The sequence below is a fragment of the Aethalodelphis obliquidens genome, unplaced genomic scaffold (genome assembly GCF_003676395.1).
Source record: "Aethalodelphis obliquidens isolate GAN/ISIS:26980383/991018 unplaced genomic scaffold, ASM367639v1 scaffold70, whole genome shotgun sequence".
In the NCBI taxonomy this organism is placed as follows: Eukaryota; Metazoa; Chordata; class Mammalia; order Artiodactyla; family Delphinidae; genus Aethalodelphis; species Aethalodelphis obliquidens.
In genome coordinates, this window is record NW_020838014.1 from 1172172 (window position 1) to 1194049 (window position 21878).

The following is a 21878-nucleotide window of genomic DNA, read 5'->3' on the forward strand; positions in this document are numbered from 1 at the left end:
TGCCCCACCTTCCAGCTCCTAGTGGCGGACCGGCGTCGGGAAAGTTGAGAGGCGCCCGGGGTGGGGTCGGGAAAGGGCCGCTGCTGCCCTCGCGTGGCCAACCGGCCACCCGCGCCTACATCACCTGGGGCTTCGCGGGAGGCGGGACTGGAAAAGACGGCTTCGGGGACGCCCGAGGAGGAGGCCGCGGAAGATGCCCACCCTCTGCTCCTAGGATCATTGCGGAGTAAGTACAACCCACCATCATCCCCCCAGGCCTGGAGACCTTTCAGAACCTTTGAGATTCAGGGCACTTGGTTCCACCTCACAATTCCCTTCCTTCCCCCTACCTGGAATTTCCAACTCCTACCCATCCTTCCACCCTGGAATCTTTCTGGATCCCCAGCTGGGAATTCAGTTGCCACCCCCGTTGTATTATTTCTGTGCCTCTAGGGACACCTAGCCGGGCCTGACTTGTGCGTTGGGTATTTACCAACTGGTGTATCTTCTTCCCTGAAAGGTACCTGAGGAGGTGGATGGAGGATGAGGAAGTCTACTCACATTTTATTAGCTTGTGCAGGGAACACTACATAGCTTCTAATAGTCATCACAGATCCCTAGGTTAAGTGTACCCATCCCCTTTTGCCTGTAAGTAAACTGAGGCTCGGGGGGGAGTTAAGTGGCTTAACTTAAGTGGCTTGATTTTGCCATTTGTATGTGGCAGAGCAAGAACTCAGATAGTCAGGCCTGTCTGGCTCCAAAGCTGGTCTCTCTCTCTACTGCCCACTGTGATCCTCCAACCTGTCCCTTCCCACTGTCTGGCACAGTGTGTGGCACATAATAGATTTTCAACAAATACTTGCTGAATGAATGAATGTTAGAAGTCATACAGACTTTAAAGATCTGAAGAGCAACCCACACATTTGCTAAATGATGAAACTGAGGTCCAGTGCAGTTTGGTCCCAGGCCTCTTAACTGGCTCACTAAACTGAGCTATGTGCTCAGTTCAAATCAGTTTCTGCCTTCAAAGAACTTACAATCTAAATTCCAAATGCAGACAACTTAAAGATAGGTAATAGTTATTGAACCCTTATTACATGGACCTGGCTCTACATACATAAACTACTTTAGTCCTACAACTACCTCCTGAGATAGTACTGTTATCTCCATTTTTCCAAAAAGCAAATTGAGGCTCAGAGAGATTGCAAACCTAGTGTTGGGTTTGGCACCAGGACCCAAACAGCAGGACTTTCAAGCCCCTGTTCCTTAACTGCTACTCCGTACCAACTCCTCATATAGACAGTTACAGTACAAGAGGTGAGCGCTATAGTGGGGGCATGCCTGGGCTGTGGAAGGACAAGTGAAGCCTTCAGGATGAGGTGATGTGTAGATTTTAAATGAGTTGGAGCTACTCCAGACCCAGAGTTGTGGAAAACACAAGGCGGGGTGGGGCAGAAGACAGGGCTGGAGAAGGAAGCAGTGGCCAGATATGAAGGTCCTTATATGCCATGCTCAAGAGTTGAGTGTCAGTTTTGGTCTAGGTGCAGTAAGGAGCCACCAAAGTATTTTCTCAGAGGAATCACCAACTCGGATTCACCCTGTGGAAAGGGCTCCCTGGCTGCTGTGTATATTATATATTGGGGAAAGCAGGGGAGTGGCTTGGAGACAATTAGGAGGCTAATATACTGAAGGACTAAGGTAGTGACTGTAGGGATGGACAAATAGAAATATATTTAAGGGACTTCCCTGGTGGTCCAGTGGTTAAGACTCCGCACTTCCCATGCAGGGGGCACAGGTTCAATCCCTGGTCCCCCGGGGAACTAGAATCCGCATGCAGCGCGGCCAAAAACTAAAAAAAAAATGTTTTTTAAAGAAATATATTTAAAAATATATAATCAACAATATTTAGTGATTGATTAGCTTGATGAGGAAGAAACGGAAGCCAAAGGTGCTCAACCCCAAGAATTCTAACTTGAGTAGCTGAGCTGGTGCCCCCTGAGATGATGAGCAGGGAGAGGACATATTTGTAGGGGAAATAATGAATTCAGTTGGAGGAATGTTGAGTTGAAGTGCCTGTGAGATGTCTAGGAGATGTTCGGGAGACAACTGGGACAGTTTTTAGTCAAAGAAAATAAAGACACACACATTTATCCATCTGGTTTATTTGCCAAGGGCTAAAATTTTGGATCTAACTGGCACCCCTTCTTCAGTTAAATTGCCACTAAAGAAGGTCAAGGAGACAACTTCAGAATTTGGGTTGGGAGAGGGGTAAGCATGGAGAGGCTGGGATGGTGGTGGGAGGTTCGGGGCTGAGCCCCTCAGGAGTAGCTGCCTGGCCCTCCCAGGGGGATGACGAAGACCGAGATGTCATCCCCGGAACCCAGCTTGTTGTTGGGGAGACGCCAACCACGGTCCCGGGGGGTACCCCGGGCCCCCAGGACCAGAGCTTGGGCCAGAGCTGTGTACCTGTCAGAAGCACATGTGCACATTCATGTACCAACATGTACGTGGGAAGATGGATACACAGGCCCTCATGTGGGTTCCCAAGCATTTCTTCCCTGTGTCCCTTCCTTCCCCATCGTCATCCCCTTGCCGCCATACAGCCCCTACCTGCTGGGGTCATTGGGCTCATAGGCTGACAGCACCCTGTCCACAGTGGCAGCTACCTCACAGTCACTGGTGACATCCCACAGCCCATCTGTTCCCAGGACTAGCACGTCATCTGGGCAGTGCTCATACTGCGTCAGGTCATACACTCGTACCTGGTGGGGAGAGAGGGTGCAGAGGGAGCTTGGGGATAAAGCGACCTTGGGAGAAAGCTAGCCTGAGACCCCCAGAGCAGGGAAGGCTAAGGAGGCTCCCATGTGGCTCACCTCAGGGAAAGAGGAGAGGAAGGGCTTGATGGGCAGGGTAGAACTGCAGACCCTGAGGTTGTGGTCTCCCAAGCCCCGGGTCACCCCAATGGTGGCCATCATTCGAGCCTAAAGGAAATGAGGAGGGGACACTACTATAGCCTTCTCCCAGTCTCTCTGGGACCGTGGACCCTTTCCACCCCTACCCTTGGGTAGAACCTCCACCTCCCAAGACAAGTCGTGGTGGGTCCTCCTGCCCTCTCCCACCTCTACCATGGAGTTTACCTTTTTGCCCTCCCCACAGACCAGAGGAAACCTGAGATCCTCCAGCTCGATCTTTTTGTAGGCCCTGGGGAGGGGGGAGTAGAGGAGGCATCACCCAGGCATCAAAGTCCCTCTCCCCTAGGAGCCACACCCCTTACACAAACCCCTTAGAAGGGCGGCATTCCCCCAGCTCCCAGCCTGGCCCAGCCTCCAGCTTCCATCTTGCTGTTGGCGAGGGACTGGTTGTGTTGCCATGGAAACGGGCCCCAGCTCTGAGGGAAGTGTTACCAGCCAGTCATGTTCTGGTCCCGGTACAGCATCCTCTGCCCCAGCTCCTTAGGCTGAACTCTGCGGGGGAACTCAAGGTGGGTGAATTCACCACCCAGCAGCTCTGGTTTCAGGAAGCCCTGGGGTTGGGAGCGGCCAGACAGAGCAGAGGGCCGGGGGCATTAGGTTTACAGTACACCCTGGTGTAGAGGTGATGTTAATTATAGCAGACCCTTAAATGGAGTTTACTGTGTACCATGCACTGTTCTAATATTAACATATATTAGCTCATTTAATCCTCACAACAAATTTTAAGGCAGTAACTCTTGATTTATGGAGAAGTTCAGGGAACTTTTGAAGATCACACAAAGTACTCAAACCAGGATTCAATCCCAGGCAGCCCAGCTCCAGAGCCATTGCTTTAAAGCACTAAGCTATCCTGCCCCTTAGGAGCCTTTGCTGTTTCCTTCCCCCACTCTGACTGCACTTCCTTCCTCAGTTGGGGCCACAGTGGAAGGCACTGGAGCAGCCCACGCTCTTTCCTGCCACATCCTCCACACCAGCTCAGCCCTACACTCCATAGTCTGTGGAGTGGCCTTCCCAGTAAGCTCCCAGTAAGGAGCGGTCTGTCTGTGTGGTGAGGGTCGGAGAGTCCTTGGGACACAGGGTACAGAGAGGCACAAGATTAGTAAGATGGGAGTAGGGAGTTTAGTTCCTACTTACAAGCATCTGGAGACGCTGGCGCTCAGTCTCCGGGGTGAACTCCCGGGACATTGGAATGATTTCTCCATTCCGGACAATGATGGCTCTGCCCAGAGAAACAAAAGGTTTGGGCTTGGCTCTCTGCAACCCCCTCACATAAAGAGTTCCAAAAAGACAAGGCCCTCCCTTAGAGTCCCTCACCCAGACCCCCAGTTTTCCTCCCCTCATAGCTATTTCAGGCCCTTCCTTATGTCTGTGATCCCTCCTGACCCGTTCCAATCTCTGAACGTTAACACCCACCACGTCACTCTCTTCTATTCCCCCATCCCAGAAGCTTGACCCCTCCCCCGCACAGCCTTTATCAAAGCTCCCACCCCATACCTGCTGTCACCTGCATTGGCTACGTACACCTTGCCTAGCAAGTAGACCACAACCAGTGCACAGCAGCCCCCCTCCACTTGGTGGCCATGCCGCTCCCGGGCCATCTGCTCATCCTGCCATATGAGGAAGGGTCAAAGGGGGTGGATGAAGAAGAGGCTCCAGACACACAGCCACCCGCCCACATCTGCAGAAACAAACTGGCCCAGGCAAGCCATACTGGTGGACAGTAGGGAAGACATCGGTATAACACCCACTTCTCCCTCCCTCTGAACCAAGTTCTGCTCAGGTTCTCAAAGCTGTTATGGGTTCTCAGGGTCACCTCCTCAGGCCACCTGACTCCCATACAGAGTTGACCAAAGTGTCTGCCTGGCAGGCCCTTGGCCCAGGCCACCCACTTACCATGAACTGGAAGGCATTCTCAATGGCACCCACTACCAGGCTCTCATGAGTCACTTCCTTCTGCGAAGACCAGCAGGACTGAGGACCAACCAAGTGAGAGGAATCAGAGGAACCTGGAGCCCCTGGGGTGGACGGGAGGCAGAGGGGAGGTGGCGAGGGGTCCTGGAGTATCTCTACCAGGTCCTTTAGCTGCTCCCGAATGTGGCGATGCAGGAGCCTAGAGGCCATTTCGGCAGCTCTGCCTCCTGCATGCCCATCAAACAGGCCCCAGTAGTAGAAGCAGAGTCCCTGGTGGAGGAAAAGTTTGAGGTGAGTGTGTGTGTGTGTGTGTGTGTGTGTGCATGTGTGTGTTTGTGTTATGCAGGGAGAAGAGCAAGACTCTGGGCATCCATATAAACATGAGAGAGGAGGTTAGATTTTGGTATTTAAAGCAAATTAGATTTATTCACTCATTCACCAAAGGCATACTATGTGTCTGAAAGCAAAGCATCAAAAAAGTCAAACTTGGGCTTCCCTGGTGGCGCAGTGGTTGAGAGTCCGCCTGCCGATGCAAGGGACACGGGTTCATGCCCCGGTCCGGGAGGATCCCACATGCCGCGGAGCGGCTGGGCCTGTGAGCCATGGCCGCTGAGCCTGCACGTCCGGAGCCTGTGCTCCGCAACGGGAGAGGCCACAGCAGTGAGAGGCCCGCGTACCGCAAAAAAAAATAAAAAATAAAAAAAAAAATAAGAAAGTCAAACTCAGAGGATAAAAGATGCAAAAATAAGCAATGGTAGTTATTAAATCATCAATGAATACATGAGCATATCTCCATTTTAAGTGGAAAACTAAATATTCACACTGACATGGTAGAATCTACCTGATCAATGCCAGATAAAATTCTGTGCCATTGAAGTAGAAAGCTAGTGAGTTAGGGGGTAGGTCTATCACATGGCTCAGATTAAAACCGAAAGCCTAGAATCCCTGGGGATAGGTGTCTCCTGTGGAGGTTAGGAAAGGGGGTGGGGAGCTTACCTGGCCTCGGCTAGGCTCCCTAGGTGCCCCTGAAACACTCCTCCGACCTTCCACATACACCACTTCACAGCAAGCCTGGTCCTCATTGTGCCGGCTCTTGCCAGAGTTGATGACCCTGTCAGGCCAAAGTGACCACATCAGGTTGGACACCAGACAAGGTCCTGGAATAACTCCCACCTGAGACACACATACCCTCTCTGGCCTGCTGGCCAAGCTGAGAAAGGTCACAGCCACCTGGGAACCAGGCCAGAGGGAGGAGGAGAAGGGAGGCAGGGCAAGGCACAAGGAGTACTGCCTAGGTGTTGGGCTCCACCACCTCCTAGAAAGGCCACAGCAGCACTCTCCCACCTCAGGTCTCCCATCCCTTCCCTAATGGTATCACTGGGGGAGGACCTGGATGGAGGGAAGGAGGTTTTAATTCCTGGCTTGCCGAGACCCTGCATCCACTCTGACCCCCAAAAAACTCTTCTAGCTTCTTGTCCACAACACCCCACCCCACCCTCATGAGCACACCCACCTTTATCCTAAAATCATCCAGTGAAAGTTTCTGCTGCTTTTTTTTTTTTTTTTCTTTTTTGGCTTCTTGTGGGATCTTAGTTCCGCCCCCCCCACGAGGTGTCAAACCCGCGCTCCCTGCATTGGAAGCATGGAGTCTTAACCATCAGACCGCCAGTGAAGTCCCAGTTTCTGCTGTTTGGCAATGAGTAAGTGCTCCGGCACAGATCAGGAAAGAGGAATTGAAATAGGGTAGGAGTGGAAGCCTCCCTGGACTGCGCAGGAGCCACATAACCCCAAACTCTTCCCAAATAGGAAGTTAAAGGAGCCGGTAGTGGGGCCGCGGGTCCACCAGCCACGACCCTCAGCCCCTCAGCGCCCCCATCTCCCTCAGTTCTCTGCTCTCCCAGCAGATGCATTAAAAATCCACCGGCCCTGTAGGAATCCCCTAGTGGTCCAGTGGTTAGGACTCCTCGGTCTCACTGCCGGGTCCCCGGGTCAGGGAACTAAGATCCTGCACTGCCAACAAACAACCAAACAAGCAAAAAAAAAAAAAAAATTCACGCAGCCTTGGAGCAAGCCGGCTGCTGCCGCCACTCCCACCGCTCTGGCCCGGAGGTCCACTTCCTTGCCTGGCCAGGGCAAGTCCACCCGCCAAGAGGTGTTCAAAGGGGGCCCTCCCGCTTCCCCGGGTGGCCCCCTCCCCCGCCCCTGGGGAAGCCGGCGGCCGCCTGGTGTCGCGGGCTATTTCTGGGTGTGGAGGGGGAGGGGAATGGTAAGAGGGACAGGGAACTGGGGCGCTGGGGTCGGGAAGCCCAAGGAGTTTTTCCAGCCGCCATCTCCTATATTAAAAGGGACCCCCGCTCCTTGAAATCTCTCTTCCCTTAGCCATTAAACTACCGGGCCGCGACTGACAACTGGCCAACTCATCGTTCACGGGCCCTCCACTCTCCGGGCTCTGGGAGAGAACAAGGTCCTGAAGCGGCGCGGGTGAGGATAGTCAACGAGCTAGAAAGTCCTGAGAAAAGCTGCACCCGACTTGAGAAAGGGCTGGGAGTGGGTGCGGCCCGAAACCCAGAGGACGGCAAAGGTCCTGGGAAAAAGGAGCTCCTGGCACCGAGAGCGGCGAGGGGGGATGCGTCCCAGCGCCCGGGATGCCAAGGTGGGGATGAGGTTGGGAATGGGAGTCCCATCCTGGTTAGGGTGCCCCCGGGGGCGCTCACTCGGCGTAGCCCGTGCTCCAAGGCAGGCGACGGCCAGTGTCCGGGGGGCTTTGCACAGCCCGGCCAGCGTGGTCATCGGCGCGTCGCAGGCCCCCAGGGCTCAGCTGCAGAAAGGTCGGTCGGCAGAAGCTTGCTCGAGACTCTACTGTCCTCGCGGGCGCCGCACTGCCGCTCCCAGCCCTAGCCGGAGGGCTTCTGGGAGCTTGTGGAGGGGCGGCGGGTGGCGCCGAGGTCGAGTTGGGCAGGTCTGGCGACTTGGGGCGCGGAGGCGGGGCGCCCCCAGAGCTCACCAGGTGCGCCACGGCCGAACGCACCCGGTTTAGCATGCTGCCTCCCTTCCCCGCCCTCGGCCGTGGCCCCGCCCCAGGACAGGCCCCGCCCCCTAGGGCTCTCGAGGGGCGGTGCTCGCTCCGGCCAGTTCGGCCCCACCATTGGCTCGCGGCCCGCAGGGCCGGTCCCCGGGAAAACTACCTGCGGCTCTGGGCTACCCCGGGAACAGCCCCTCCGGCTCGCGGCCTCTCCCCCGCCCCGTTCCGACTTCTCCCGCCTCTGTTTTTTGGGGGGAAGAAGGGTCTGCTGTTGTAGGAAGGGGACAGAAATCTTATTTCAGCCTTGCTCTATATTAATCAGATAGAACTTCCCTATTGTGACGGGAGGGTGGTGTCTCCCACCCTCGCCCTGGGTTCGTTGTGCCTAGCCTGCCCAGAGGGTGATGGAGCTGATGATCTCCGTTAGCGACCGCTGGGTGTGAAGCTCCGGTTGTGGTGACACCTCTGGCTGGGGCTGCCGGAGCGAGAGTGAGGGCCAGCGAGCTGGTGCTGGGAGTGGTGTGGAAGTGGTAACAAGGCAGGCTGGAGCCAATCATCCTGAATTAGGGAGCTGGGTAAGTTCCCGGATTCCCGAGGGCGCTGTTCCCCGTGAAGACCACCGCTAGATCCGGCAGAACAGTTACCACTCCGACTCCACTTTTTTTTTTTCAGGACCCAATTTCCGCCCATATTTGGACCTCCCCTGACCACAGCAGAACTGTTAGTAAGGATAACAATAACTACATTTATTGAGGACTTACTAATAATAGGCTCTCTACAAAGCACTTTCTATACTTTAGGCCCTTTACACTGCACACCAACCCTGCAAGGTAGGTTTTATTATGTTCGTTTTATGGATGACGCAGGACTGGACACTCCTTACATGACTTGTTCCAGGAGGTCAACAGCCAGTGGGAAATTCATGCCCATGTCCGTTCCCCAGCCACCCACACCGGTTCTTAAAAACCAAGCTGATTTATCTAGATCAGAGAGGAAGGGTTAAGAGGTAGGTGAATAGAAGAGGGGGGTGTCTCTCCTCTCCCACCCTCCTCTTCTTAAGGCAAAGGCGGAGAACAGTCCAGGTGAACAACTTCTGTGGCTGCCACCTGGGGGAGACAGAGGCCAGGCTAAGTCCCTGCCTGAGAGGGGAGGGTGGTACTGACCTAATGCTGGAACTATGTTCCTAAGCCTGGGAATTAATTGTTAGGCCTCCAGAGACACCTCCTACCCCACACATGGTTCAAATGGGGACAAGGCCCTTATGGTCCTAATGCAAGTCAGGGTAGTCCTCAGGGACTGGCACCCAGTTCATGGTGGGGATTCCACCTCTGGACTCTGTCAGCTGGGTGCTTCCTGACCATGACCCTCTCTGTTCCTGGCTAGACTGTACCCCCAGAAGGAGTGTCTTTTCTGGTAGCTTCCAAATAAAAATCTCACAATGGTCATTCAGGTTTGTAGACTTCTATAATTATGCCTGCACTTTGGGCAGAGAGAAGGAAAAAGAAGAAAAGAAAAGAAAACCAGAAAAAGTCAGACCCAAAGGCACATAGAGTGGCAAGCCAGACAGGGAGATAAAGAACACGCTGCTGCTATGGGTATTTCCCTCCTGTTTGAGAAAAACTGGAACCAGCTCACAGATAAACGGCATAAACAGTGGCAGCAAGCCATAGACAGAAGAAAAAATATAACATCCTGGCTATTTTTATTATTCAGTGTTTCTGGAACAGTTTGCTTACCACTTCTCCGTGTCATCCAGCTCCATAATCCCTGCTCTTCACAACACCCATCATGGTGTGACTGCAAGTGGGCCACAGAGCCAGGGCCCAGAGACCCCCTAGTTCCAGCAACAGATGGTCAGCAGGGATGTCAACAGCTCCCTTGGGCTCTAGAACAGCCCTCCGACCGTACCCAAATCCTAAGACTCTCCTCTCCCTGAACCTCTCACCTCCTATTCCTGGCATCATCATACCTCCTGCATCCTCAGACTGCCCCAGAACCTGGTGAGAAGGTCACCACCTCTACTCATCCCTGAGGCAGCACAGAGTGAGAGTCAAAAGGGAGATGGAGTGGGAAGAAGCAGCCTTGTAGGTTATTCTTTGCTGAGAACTGCTCAGAGAGGCTGGTCCTGCCAGGAGTGTGCGAGGCCTCAGCTAGGGGTAGGAAATGGTAGGAATGGTAGGAAATTTCTCAAGAGAAATCCCTTTAGGGACTTCCCTGGTGGCGCAGTGGGTAAGACTCCACTCTCCCAATGCAGGGGGCCTGGGTTTGATCCCTGGTGGGGGAACTAGATCCCGCATGCATGCCGCAACTAAGAGTCCTTATACTGCAAATAAAAAAGATCCCGCGTGCCACAACTAAGACCGGGCACAACCAAAATAAATACATAAATATATTAATTAGTTAATTTTAAAAAGACAGAGAGAGAAGTCCCTTTATCCTGGGCCACATGCAGTGGCTCAGAGCCAGGAACTGGGCTTCTTCCCTTTGCCTCTCCCCTCCCCATTACTCCAATCCCAAAGCCCTCTTAAACTAAGAGGAGTGTCCTTCAATCAAGAGACAAATTCACAGACCACCGCTTCCTCTCTCATTTGTCTAATACTTTCATATCCAGAATCTCACCCTGTAAAAAATTACACACTATACAATTGCAATTACATTGCAATTTTTATGCTGAAGAAACTGGGTCTCAGAGTTTCGTTCCCAAGTTGGGGTTCATACCCATCATCCACAGGCCTACCACAGCCCTCCTGCCTTCCAGGCCCCTACCCACATGCCTCCCCTGGTCCTTCCTGCCCCAGAGGACACCGCTCCTGGGGTAGAGATCATTTGCTATTTCCTCCTGGATTTTAACATTTTAACACTGAAGGGCTACCATAGCAATCTAAAAGAGCATTGTCAAATAGGATTTTGTGCAATGTGGGAATATTCTATATCTTTTCTGCCCAGTACAGTAGTCCCTAGCTGCATGTGGTGATTGAGCACTTGAAATGTTGTGTGTGTAAATGAGAAACTTAAGATGTTATTTACCGTATCGGACAGTGCAGTTCGGGAATCTTCAAGGCTCAAAACCCGTGAGGGTCTGGGCTATCACTCCTCACACTCAGCAACCCACCCCAAGCCCCAAGACCTCCATAGTCTTGAGGGACCTCTCTGAATTACCTGCCTATACCAGGGACCACATCGCGGGGTCTGGCTGTCCTCTCTTCCCCCGGTCTTGCCTCGAGCGCCAGGGGTCGCTGTGCCCGCGGGGCCGGCGGAGAGCTGTGCGCGGTGCCCGGCGCTGTCCGGGAGGCGGCGGCGGCTACGCCCGCGCGGGGCTGGGGAAGCGGAGGCGGCCCCGGGCTAGGAGGAGGAGGAGGCGGCGGCGACAGCCGCGAGCTCCCAGGCCTGCGGGCGGCAGCCTCGGAGGGACCCCGGCTGAGCTCTACAGAGCTGACCGAGCGGGCCCGGAACTCCCCGGTGCCCAGGGCGGGCCCTGCATGACCGTGATGCCAGTTTGGTCAGAGCCCCTGCGCCTCGGGGACGCAGCAACTTGGTGAGGGGGACAGGACTCCGGACTAGACAGCACCGGAGCTGACCGCTCCCGCCTGCAGTCCGCCTTTCGGAGTCTCGATCCCGGGTCCAGAGGCGAGGAGAACCTCAGGCTGGCGGGTGGAACCCGTGGGTACCGCCGTGGGGCAGGTAGGTCCCAGGCGTGGGAGCTCAGAATTGGGAGGACTGAGTGGGCGCGGGGCAGGGGCGGGAGAAGGCAGGGAAAGGTTAAAGGATCTTGTGGTTCACATTCTCAACCCCATGCTGGTATACAGGGGTTTGGGGAAAACAGCCTGGGAAACTGAGGCAGGAGTGTGGAAGCCTGAGAACAAACCCCAGAAGCTTCTTTCTCAAGCTCTCTTTGAGGGAAGGAATAGAATGCCAGAGAAGGCACCCCAAATGCCCACTCCTGGGTCTTTTGGGTCTTGGGGTTCATAGGAGAGATGGGAAAGTTGGGTTGGAGGTGTGGCAGCTCAGAGTGAAATGGGTTGGGGGACTGCCGGAGAAAAGGCACAGCTGCCTTTGTAATGATCAAAACAAAGGTTCCTGAAGGGGGCAGGGAGAGGAGATACCTACTCAGAAAAGAGGTACTTCTAGAAGCTCTCTGCCCGTGGAGCACACCCATCCCAGGGGTTTTGGCATCACTTCCTCCATCTGCCCCCGCAGTCTTTCCTGGGCTCTCACTCTGGGGAGCTAGGACACATGGCTCTTGGTCCTTCTTGAGCCCCACCATCCTACCTGCCTCAGTTCCACCTCCTTCTGGAGGTTGAGGGAGGGGAGGTCTTGGGGAAAATGGAGATGCTTTGAGGCTGAGGCCACTGAGGCTCAGAGACCTGGAGGACTCCCGTTCTAGCCCTCTAGAGTGGGAATGGGGGTGAGGGCAGCAGAGTTGAGCCAGCTCCTGGCCAGTCCAGGAAGCAGGTGTGATGGGGCTAGGAGGAGGAAGAGGCAGAGAGGATTCAGGACCTCAGGGGTTATTATTCTCAGGCGCCTCTTCCCAGCAGTGGCTGTCAGATTCTGCTCAGGAGCTCTTCCCCGGCCTTCAGCCCCTTCCCAAGACCAGAGAGATGACAGGGTTGGTTCTTAGACACCTCCTACCATCAACCCTGCTTCACTCCTGGCACAGAGAAGCTCCCTCCGGAGCTACATGTTCCCAGAGTCTGCAAGGACCTCTGCGAATTCCCAAGGCAAAGGAGGGACTCTGCCCCCTGTCCTGGCACCTTGGGGAACAACCTCAGAATTAGGCACTACTTCAGTGCCCAGTCCACCCACTTGCCCTCACCCAGGCCCTCCTCCACCCCCTGCATGGCCACGGGCTCCCTCTGTCCCTTGCAAACCACAAGAATCTCTCCTATTTGTCTAGGAAGAGTGAGTCTGAGGCCAGTGGATGAACTGACAGAAGATAAAAGATTCCAAAAAAGGTGAGTGAGGAGACAGTTGAAGAGGGGGAGTTGGGGGAGTGGTGCGTAGACAGAGATCAAGCACCCTATCCAAGGGAGCAGCCGGGTCCTGGCATTTGGTTTGGCCTCTAGTGTTCCCAGCACTAAGCTGGCACCTGAGGGAGCCCAGTGATCCCCAAGGGGTAGCAGTGCAGCAGAGGGGGTGGTTCATGCCCCTTCTGTGCTTGGGTGGCTCCCGGCTGCTCTGTGCCTCTGCTTTACTGGGGTTCCCTCCATTTCTAGTCCACTCTCTGGGATAGATTTGGGAGGTTCGAACCATCAAGGATGAAGGAGGAGAAGGAAAGGGGAAGAGAGCAGAAGCAAGGTGGTCCAGTGAGAACAGGGCAGGTTTCTGCGCTCAGGGTCTTCTACCCACTGCCTGGCCTTGGGCAAGTCACTTGACTTCTATTAGCCTCCACTTCATTTCTTCCTTTTTATATTTAAATTTTGTTTAAGCTGAATTGCTAGTACCTTCCCGTGGTTCAAATCCCAAAAGATTAAAGAGCAATAGGGAGAGAGATTTCCCTGGCAGTCCAGTGGTTAAGACTTTGCCTTCTAATGCAGGGGGTGCGGGTTCGATCCCTGCTTGGGGAGCTAAGATCCCACATGCCTCGCAGCCAAACAGCCAAAACATAAAATAGAAGCAATATTGTAACAAATTCAATAAAGACTTTAAAAATGGTCCACATCAAATATTACTCAGCCATAAAAAGAAACAAAATTGAGTTATTTGCAGTGAGGTGGATGGACCTAGAGACTGTCATACAGGGTGAAGTAAGTCAGAGAGAGAAAAACAAATACCATATGCTAATACATATATATGGAATCTAAAAAAAAAAAAAAAAAAAGGTTCTGAAGAACCTAGGGGCAGGACAGGAATAAAGACACAGACGTAGAGAATGGACTTGAGGACACGGGGAGGGGGAAGGGTAAGCTGGGACGAAGTGAGAGAGTAGCATCGACATATATACACTACCAAATGTAAAATAGATAGCTAGTGGGAAGCAGCTGCATAGCACAGGGAGATCAGCTCAGTGCTTTGTGTCCCCCTAGAGGGGTGGGTTAGGGAGGGTGGGAGGGAGACACAAGAGGGAGGGGTTATGGGGATATATGTATACCTATAGCTGATTCACTTTGTTATACAGCAGCAACTAACACAACATTGTAAGGCAGTTATACTCCAATAAAGATGTTAAAAAAAATGGTCCACATCAAAAAAAAATCTTAAAAAAAAAAAAAAAAAGCAGTAGGGAGAAAAATATCTCCGTTCTACCTCTGTATCCCAGCCAACCAGTTTCCCACTCCCAGCCAACCAGTTTCCCTTCTTGGTGGCAAACAATGCTATTAGGGTCTTTTGGTACATTTTCCAGAGCTAGCTTAACCCATATTTGAGCAACATATATAATTCCTCCCTTTTACACATCGAATGCACATCACCAGGCACTTTGCTTTTTTCCCCTAAATGACGGATTATCGTTGGAGATCATTGCATGCCTCAGTACCTAAAGCATTTCCTCATTCTGTTACAGCTGTCTGGATGGGCATTGCACAGATGGCCCACAGCGTATTTAGCCAGCCCTTTACTGATGGTTGTTTAGGTTGTGTCCAGGCTTTTTGAGTATCAGTTTGCTCATTTGTAAAATGGGTAAAAATAATCCTACTTTGTAGGACAGTCGTGAAGGATTCAAGAGTATGTTTGCAGGGTCGAGTGCTCAAAACATGGCAGTCAGCATTATTGCTCCTTCCATGTCACAGCCCTCCATGGGACCATGCCCAGTCCATTCTTTAAGACCCCTCCTAAATGTCATCTCCTCCACAAAGCTTTCCATGTTTTTCCCAGCAGAACAGTCTCCCTTCCTGCTCCCCTTTCTGACTGTAGTACTCACCACTTTCTACAGTGAGTCTGTGCCAGGCTGAGAGCTGCCTGGGGACAAGTCGTGCACCCTGCCCGCCTCTGTGCCCCCCAGAGCACGTGGCACAGTGGTGCTGGCACTGGGCACTGGGAGGGCTCCTGCCTGGAGTCAAGCAGGGTGTGTGCTTCTCTCTGCAGGATGCGTGAGAGGGCCACACAGAACTGGAGCACGGGCGGCTGGCTGCTGGCACTTGGCCTGGTCTGGCTGTGGACCCACCTGGCCTTGGCTTCCTTGCAGCCTCCAACTCCAACAGGTCTAGGGGAGGTGGTGGGGCCCTGGGGCGGGCGGTTTTCCAGGATGCCTGGAAAGCTGGACACCACTGCACCCCGTTCCACAGCAGGCAGATCTCTGAGGCAGAGTAAAACCCACAGATGCGAGGGCAGACCCATTCTCACCTTCCCTTCCATGCCGGAAGGTGTTCTGCAGGGAGAGGAGCCCCCGGGTCAGGGCTTAAGTCTAGCCTCCTGGCCTAATTCTGTGGTTTTCCTTCTGGGATGGCTAAAGCCGGTGTAAGCGGATGATCCTCGCCACGCATTGTAAGCCCTCGGGGCCCTTGGCCTCACCCAGGGGAAGCCAGGAGATGGGGGATGGTGTGGACTCCATCTTTCTCCTGCCCAGGGGCCAGACTCTGCCAGGGTGATGAGTGTGGCCTAAATGGGGAGGAAGGAAGGATAGGAACACAGATGTGGCAGGAAGATGTCATCCGTTTCCTCCTGCCCTGCAACTGGAAATCTCTTACCTACCCCTGCCCTGAGCTGGGAGGGGGGGCTGGAGGACAACTGGGGGGGGGGGGGGGGGGGCAGGGGTGCTGGCCTGGGCCGGGCATCTGATGGTGTGCTGGCCCTTTCAGTCCCCGTGAAGCAGGGCACCTGCGAGGTGATTGCTGCTCACCGCTGCTGTAACCGGAACCGCATCGAGGAGCGCTCCCAGACTGTCAAATGCTCTTGCTTCTCTGGCCAGGTGGCCGGCACCACCCGGGCAAAGCCCTCCTGCGTGGACGGTGAGTGAGAGGCTGGGACCCGGCAGGGAGGGCTTGGTCAGAGAGATAAGAAGGGCTGTCCAGGCTTCGCCATCTGCTGGGGATACAATTTCATGCCCAGCTCAGGGCTTTCACTGTCGGAGTCTCAAATGATGGGGCCACCTCTGGGAGGAGGGGCACAGGTGTGACCATCGCCATCCCATAGATGAGGAAAGCTCTGTCATAAGCACATGCCCTCCCTCCTAGCCACACCTACTGCCTGGCACATACGCGGATTCATTTCCTCACACGATCTTCTCAGGCCTCCCGTCAGCCTCATCACCTCACACCCACTCCTCCAGACGTTGACTTCTTCACCTGCGGCTCCTTCCCAGGCCTCTTACACATCCCCTCCTCTCGTTCTCAAGCCGGCCTTTACCCTCCCCTCACATGGACACACGTGTATCGCTTGGCCATGAATTCCTTCGTATCCACCCCTTTCCCACGGCCCCACCCATGCTTATTTTCTTACTCTCACATGGCAGCACCATAAACATGCCCACTTGTGCTCACACGCACACACCTGCTTGTGCACACTCCCTCAAATGGCCTGCACGCTTGCTTACGTACACCAAGGGGTATGTTGGAGACTGTGCCTCTCTGCTAATGATGTGATGGCTCAACTCAAGGGTTGCCTTAGAGATAACTTCCCCTGCCTTCACCCCTCTCTGTCTTTGGTGAGATGTAGGGGTCAGTGGGGTTGAGGTTGGTATGGTTGTGTCCCAAGGCCTCAGCCTGAGTACTGCCCTTCCGGGCAGCCTGGAGTAGGAAAAAGACAAGGGAAATGCAGGGCTCTAAGCCAGGGTGTGTAGAAACATGCCCTTATTCTGCACGAACCACTCCCACGCCCACAACTGCATGCTGTACTTGCAGAGAACTTAGAGCTGCCCTCACTGCTTCCTGCTCCCACAGCCTCCATCGTCCTGCAGAAGTGGTGGTGTCAGATGGAGCCCTGCCTGCTGGGCGAGGAGTGTAAAGTGCTCCCGGACCTGTCGGGATGGAGCTGCAGCACCGGACACAAAGTCAAAACCACCAAGGTATCCAGGGAGAGACACTTCATCGCAGCCCTACTCTTCCCCCTTCGCTGGGGACGGAAAAGGGAACACAGGAACCCTAGGGTCTAGGATGCCGGTTTCCCAGGCTGAGATCTGCAAGCCATGTGGGCTCATCCCTGGACAGTCTCCCCTGGGTTTGTCTAGACTCTGGGGACTGAAATCCAAGGTGTCCTTCTGGGCATATTCCTGATGTTCCTGAGGCCTTAGTTTCCTTCTCTGCCAAGAATGAGTTTGCCTTCCAGAACATGTCAGGTCCATAGAACAAAGTAGAGAATTGAGGGAATTATCTAGATAATTGAGAGGGGAATCTCTGCAATTACCATTCTGCCCTCCCACCCCTGCTGCAGGCCCACCCCCACATTCCCACGATTCACTCCCTGTAGCTCACACCTGCCTTTCTCTGGTTGAACTGCTGTGCTGACACCAGCCGAGAGGATTATTATTTCCATGGTTTGCTGCCTGCCCCACAGAACAAGGGATAATCAAAATTTTATCGAACTCGTTAGCAGTTCCATGTGTGTCACGGTTAATCCGTTGTATTGCTCTGTCATGGCCGTTTGTACAGATGGGTGACACTGTGGGGCAAGTCAGAACTCTGCCTCCTGCCTTCCCTCCCCACCATCACACCCAGCAAACAAGCAAGCAAAGAAAACAATACAGAAGGAAAGGCGGGCTCCGGACTTCTAAAGGGAACATTTTCATAGGGCACAGAACAGGAGCTACAGCAAGAAAAAGTGTGGCTGGATCTAAAGGAGAGCTTCCTATCTGCAGGCAGGCAAGGGACACAGCCATTCTGAGTATATTTAAGACTAGAAGAGACCCACCCCAGAGCTTCTGACATTTGTCACTATTGTATGGGTCTGGATTTGTAGGCTGTAGATCACTGTGCTTGCAATTTGGTAGCTACTCTGAAGCAACCAGCGGTGATGCAAGGCTGATTTAGGTTTGCATGGGCCACCCAGCCACACTTTCCCAGTCTGGACTGCTTTAGGGGAAAGTGACCTGCATATCCTGGGGAATCTCGGGCACACTGGCACGGGACAGGCATTCCCTTCTCTAACCTTCCCGCATCACTTGCTCTCTAGGTCACACGATAGCTCTTGGGGGTCATGACCTGACAGCTTGATCGAGCCACCCACTGGAGAACGGTGTCCAGTTATCAGCTGGCAAATGTGGAGATTCACTTCCCCGGACCCACACCCTGTGCAAAGTGCAGCAGCACTCTTTCCAGAGGTATTGCAGTTAAGCTTCTCAGCGATACATCCTCATATCTCCAGGCCAATCTCCAGCCACATACCTGTGGTGCTGGGTTCTCCCTGGGGGACACAGAAGAAGGTCAAGATAGAATCCCTACCCTTAAGGAACGTTCAGTCAAGTTGAAGAGCTGACAAAAGGCAATCAAGGTAACTTAGATTAAAGTGTGTGGTATCAGACTGGTTTCTGGCCCATATGCTGTGAGCATGTTGGGGACCGTTCACCCCACTTCAGTTGAGGAGACTCCCACAGCCCTTCAGCCACCCTCTGGCCACAGGGCACAAAGACATAGGTCATATTCACCACCCACTACTTCGGTGGGACCTCACAACGGTCCAAATCCCCGGCAAGCTGCTGACCTGCTGAAGGAAAACACTCTCCCCTGATGCCAGACCGGCTGTATCTCATTTGGATGGGGCTGAATTGACTTGGGGAAGGAAAGCAGAGATGAAGCCAAACAACTTTACAGAAAAGCTTCTGCAGAGGCCTTGCCTGCTTCGGACACACTGGGTATGGGCTGGACAGGACTGTAAGATCACCCCCACCCAAGCACCCCAGATTTTTGTTTGTTTGCTTCTTTTAACAGATGAGGAAACTGAATCCCAGAGAAATGAGGTGACTTGCCCAAGGTGTCACAGCTTGGGCTCCCAAATCTCTAAGACGGCTGACCTTTCACTTAGCCTGGATGTTGGGATTCCAGCCTGGGCTTTCCATGCTGATTTTATCTCAAGAACAGGAACCTGCAAAGAACTGGCTGGACAGCTCAATGATTTTGAGCAAGAACTTTTACAAAGTTCACTCCTATCTGAAATAATCCAGAATACCTACCCACCAGGATGCAGGGCCACTGGGTCTCCACTCTGCCCTCAGCCCCAAAACTTCCAAACAGAACCCATGACAGCCCAGAGGTCACTCAGCCCAGTTACAGCTGGGCACTCTGAGCTGGAAGCCTTGTCCACTCTAACCCGTCTTTTCCAGAGTCCTTAGGCTGTGCCTCTCAGTGGCTCTGGCTCCAACAGAGGGTCTGGGTGGCGTCCAGGGCTAGTCAGAGTCCTCTTCCTTCAAAGGCCCTGCTAGGAAGCAGGGGAGCCCCTGCACTGGATGGAGCCTCTGTCCAGGACTGAAGGTCAGCCAGTCAGGCTGCACCCTAGGTGGTCTGCGGATGACACACAGGCCTCAGGGACTCAGAGACGCGAATTACTTGGATGTCTCGTCAATAAGAGAATTACAGCCTCAGTGACTGCTGGCATCAGCTGGGATCAGGTAGGATCAGCTGGGATCGCCAGGACTGCAGGGTGTGATGGGGCCTTGAGGGGAGGGGCGTCAGTAGAGACCAACTGGGACAATGCTGAATTCTGACCCTCAGAGAAGATAGATCACATGACGGGTTGAGGCTGAGAGTCTCAGTCCCTCCCTGCTTCTCTCCCTCCCTCCCCATGCAGTAGAATCAAGACCGTTGACCCCACTCCAGGGTTTATCTTTTTTTTTTTTGAGATGTTCTTTTTTTTTTTTTACATCTTTATTGGAGTATAATTGCTTTACAATGGTGTGTTAGTTTCTGCTTTATAACAAAGTGAATCAGTTATACATATACATTTATCTTCTTGTTTGCCTTTTTGTTGGTTTTGGAAATGGGGTGAACAATGATGCTGGCCTCCCACTAGGCTGTAGGTGTCAGAACTCTGACAACTTCGAATCTCTGCATATAGTGGGGTCGCAGGGTGAGGTAGTCAAGGAGTAGGTCAAAGGTTGTCATCACCTCCTTCAAGGTTGGGGAGTGGATTAAGGGATTGGCACTCTTCTGGAAAGGATAGTAAATATTTGCAGGCCACATACAGTCTCTGGCATATTCTTTGTTTTTGTTGTTGTTTATTTTGTTTCATGTTGTTTTAAAAAACCTTTTAAAATGTAAAAACCATTCTTAGCTCAAGGGCTGTACAAAACCAGGCCCCAGGCAATTTCTGGAAGGTTGCCAACCCCAATAAACCTTTGAAGGCAGGCCATCTCTGCAGCTTGGGTCTGCCTCCCGGCCTGCCTGTGGTGCAGTGGGAACCTGAGCGTGAGGGGTGGGTCGGGTTTTGTTTTTCTTCTAAGTTCCTTGAGAGACTGGTGAGTGAATTATTTAGGCTACAAATGAGACAGCTTTAGCAGAGTCGGACAATAAGAACCTGCTCTCCTCGAAGCCAGGATGCAGGCTTCTCTACTCCCTCCCCATCCCTCAGGACTGTGTCCAGGAGGGAGGGAGAGGGCTCCAGCCGCCTGTGCATCTGCTGCACCCATAGCCAGTGGGCTGTGAGCTGGGGGATGGTGCTGTACAAACTCCCCCCAAGCTGCCAACCACCGCCCGCCCCTGCCCCAGCCAGGCTCCTTGATCCTCACTGACTTCCCTCATCCCTGATTCAGAGAAGACCTCCTTCCTTTGGCACATGCTGGAATTTGCTCATTCATTTTTTTAACCCCTCAAACCCTCCATTTCCTCCTGACCTAATCATATATTTATTTGGTGGGCTTTGAGGGGTATTCTTTATATGGCCAGGAGAGCCCCACACAGAGGATCTGATGGAGAAGGGAAAGCTTCTCACCTCCCAACAGAAGTTCCCTCAGGTCCTGCTTCCAACTAAGTCAACATTTGTACACATTTTGTAGCTGCTTCAATGGCAGTATAGGAATGCAAATTAATTTTCCTGGAGCATAGGGGTCCTGGATTATTTGTGTTCCTTTTCTTCCCTTAGTGGGATGGGCTCTCAGATTTCCTGAGGTTAGCTGGTAACCCTACCCACCCAGCTTCGGAAGGTTGCCAACTACAGAAGATCATGTGGCTACTTTCTGTGGCCTCCTGGCAGTTTCATTAAGGTCTGTGAGTGACATCCTAATTAATGGCTCCAGACAGTTGGCTAGAGTTGAAGCCGCAGCTTCCTAAAATCACAAGCTTAGAGCTAGAAGGGATTTAAGAGACCTTAGCCAATTCCCTCATTTGACAGATGAGAAAAGGAAGGCTCAGAGAGGTTAGGTAATTTGCTCAAAGTCACACAGCAAGCTGGTGGCATGTGCTGCCCAGTGATCCAGACAAGTGCTCTTTATGCTACTGCACATTGCCTCTTACTCTAGTATAGATGAGAGCCCTGAAAAGAAGCCAGAATTTCAGCAAGGATGAACGTGAAAGAGCCTCACTCTAAAATCACCCAACCCTGTGAGTTCCAAAGGACAGAATAAAGAAGAATGGGAAGCTTTTAGAGATATATACACAGAAAGAGGGGAGAAGGGACAAAAGGGGGAATTGAGATCACTCAGAAGAACATCAAAACACCAAAGCACCACACAAAATAATTAGAATAAACCTTGATTTTTGTCCTTTTTGGAGGAGACAGAATGGAGCTTCTGTCAATCTTTGGGAGACCTGTGCAGCAGTTTTGATGGTTTCAGGATTCTTTGGAGCCTAATGCAGGGGGCTGCAAACCAAGGCCCATGGGCCAAATTTGGTCCACCACCTGTCTTTGTAAATAAAGTTGTATTGGAATGTAACCATGCTTATTTGTTTATTATTGTCTGTGACTACTTTCCTACTATGAGATAGCAGAGCTAAGTCATTGCAGAGAAACCGTACGGCCTACAAGGCTTAAAATATTTACTGTTGGACCCCTTGTAGAAAACTATTGCCAACCTCTGCCCTGGCGTTTTTATCAAATCTTTCTCAATACACGCTGACAATTTGGAAAATGATGACTGTATGTTGAATTTCTAGGTCTTTTTTTTTTTGAGTCTGTGCTTGTGTCCCCTTTAATCC

At 52.8% G+C, this 21878-nt stretch overlaps 2 protein-coding genes across 10 annotated transcripts; one reads left to right on the top strand and one right to left on the bottom strand.

Moving 5' to 3' along the window:
* The first annotated feature begins 8 nt into the window (after window positions 1-8).
* Window positions 9-20092, top strand: TAFA3 (TAFA chemokine like family member 3). Of its 5 annotated transcripts, none has more exons than XM_027091088.1 (6): window positions 9-226; window positions 7242-7515; window positions 12779-12836; window positions 14905-15020; window positions 15618-15767; window positions 16659-20092. In XM_027091088.1, the coding sequence occupies exons 4-6, from the start codon at window positions 14906-14908 to the stop codon at window positions 16907-16909; spliced, it is 516 nt and encodes a 171-aa protein (XP_026946889.1). In that variant the 5' UTR covers window positions 9-226; window positions 7242-7515; window positions 12779-12836; window position 14905; the 3' UTR covers window positions 16910-20092. The 5 variants fall into 5 exon arrangements, with proteins under 5 accessions (XP_026946889.1, XP_026946890.1, XP_026946892.1 ...); XM_027091091.1 differs by lacking the exons at window positions 9-226; window positions 7242-7515 and adding an exon at window positions 11256-11565 and having other exon boundaries at window positions 16659-16822; window positions 17926-20092; XM_027091089.1 differs by lacking the exon at window positions 7242-7515.
* On the bottom strand, window positions 2122-7989 carry PPM1J (protein phosphatase, Mg2+/Mn2+ dependent 1J). Of its 5 annotated transcripts, none has more exons than XM_027091077.1 (10): window positions 7577-7958; window positions 5859-5973; window positions 4845-5132; window positions 4446-4558; window positions 4086-4170; window positions 3384-3502; window positions 3117-3180; window positions 2853-2960; window positions 2590-2741; window positions 2122-2445 (listed from the first exon to the last, which is right to left on the bottom strand). In XM_027091077.1, exons 1-10 carry the CDS (start codon window positions 7900-7902, stop codon window positions 2298-2300), a joined length of 1518 nt encoding a protein of 505 aa, XP_026946878.1. In that variant the 5' UTR covers window positions 7903-7958; the 3' UTR covers window positions 2122-2297. The 5 variants fall into 5 exon arrangements, with proteins under 5 accessions (XP_026946878.1, XP_026946879.1, XP_026946880.1 ...); XM_027091080.1 differs by having other exon boundaries at window positions 2298-2445; window positions 4845-4922; window positions 7577-7977; XM_027091078.1 differs by lacking the exon at window positions 2853-2960 and having other exon boundaries at window positions 2295-2445; window positions 7577-7978.
* Window positions 20093-21878: the final 1786 nt, after the last annotated feature.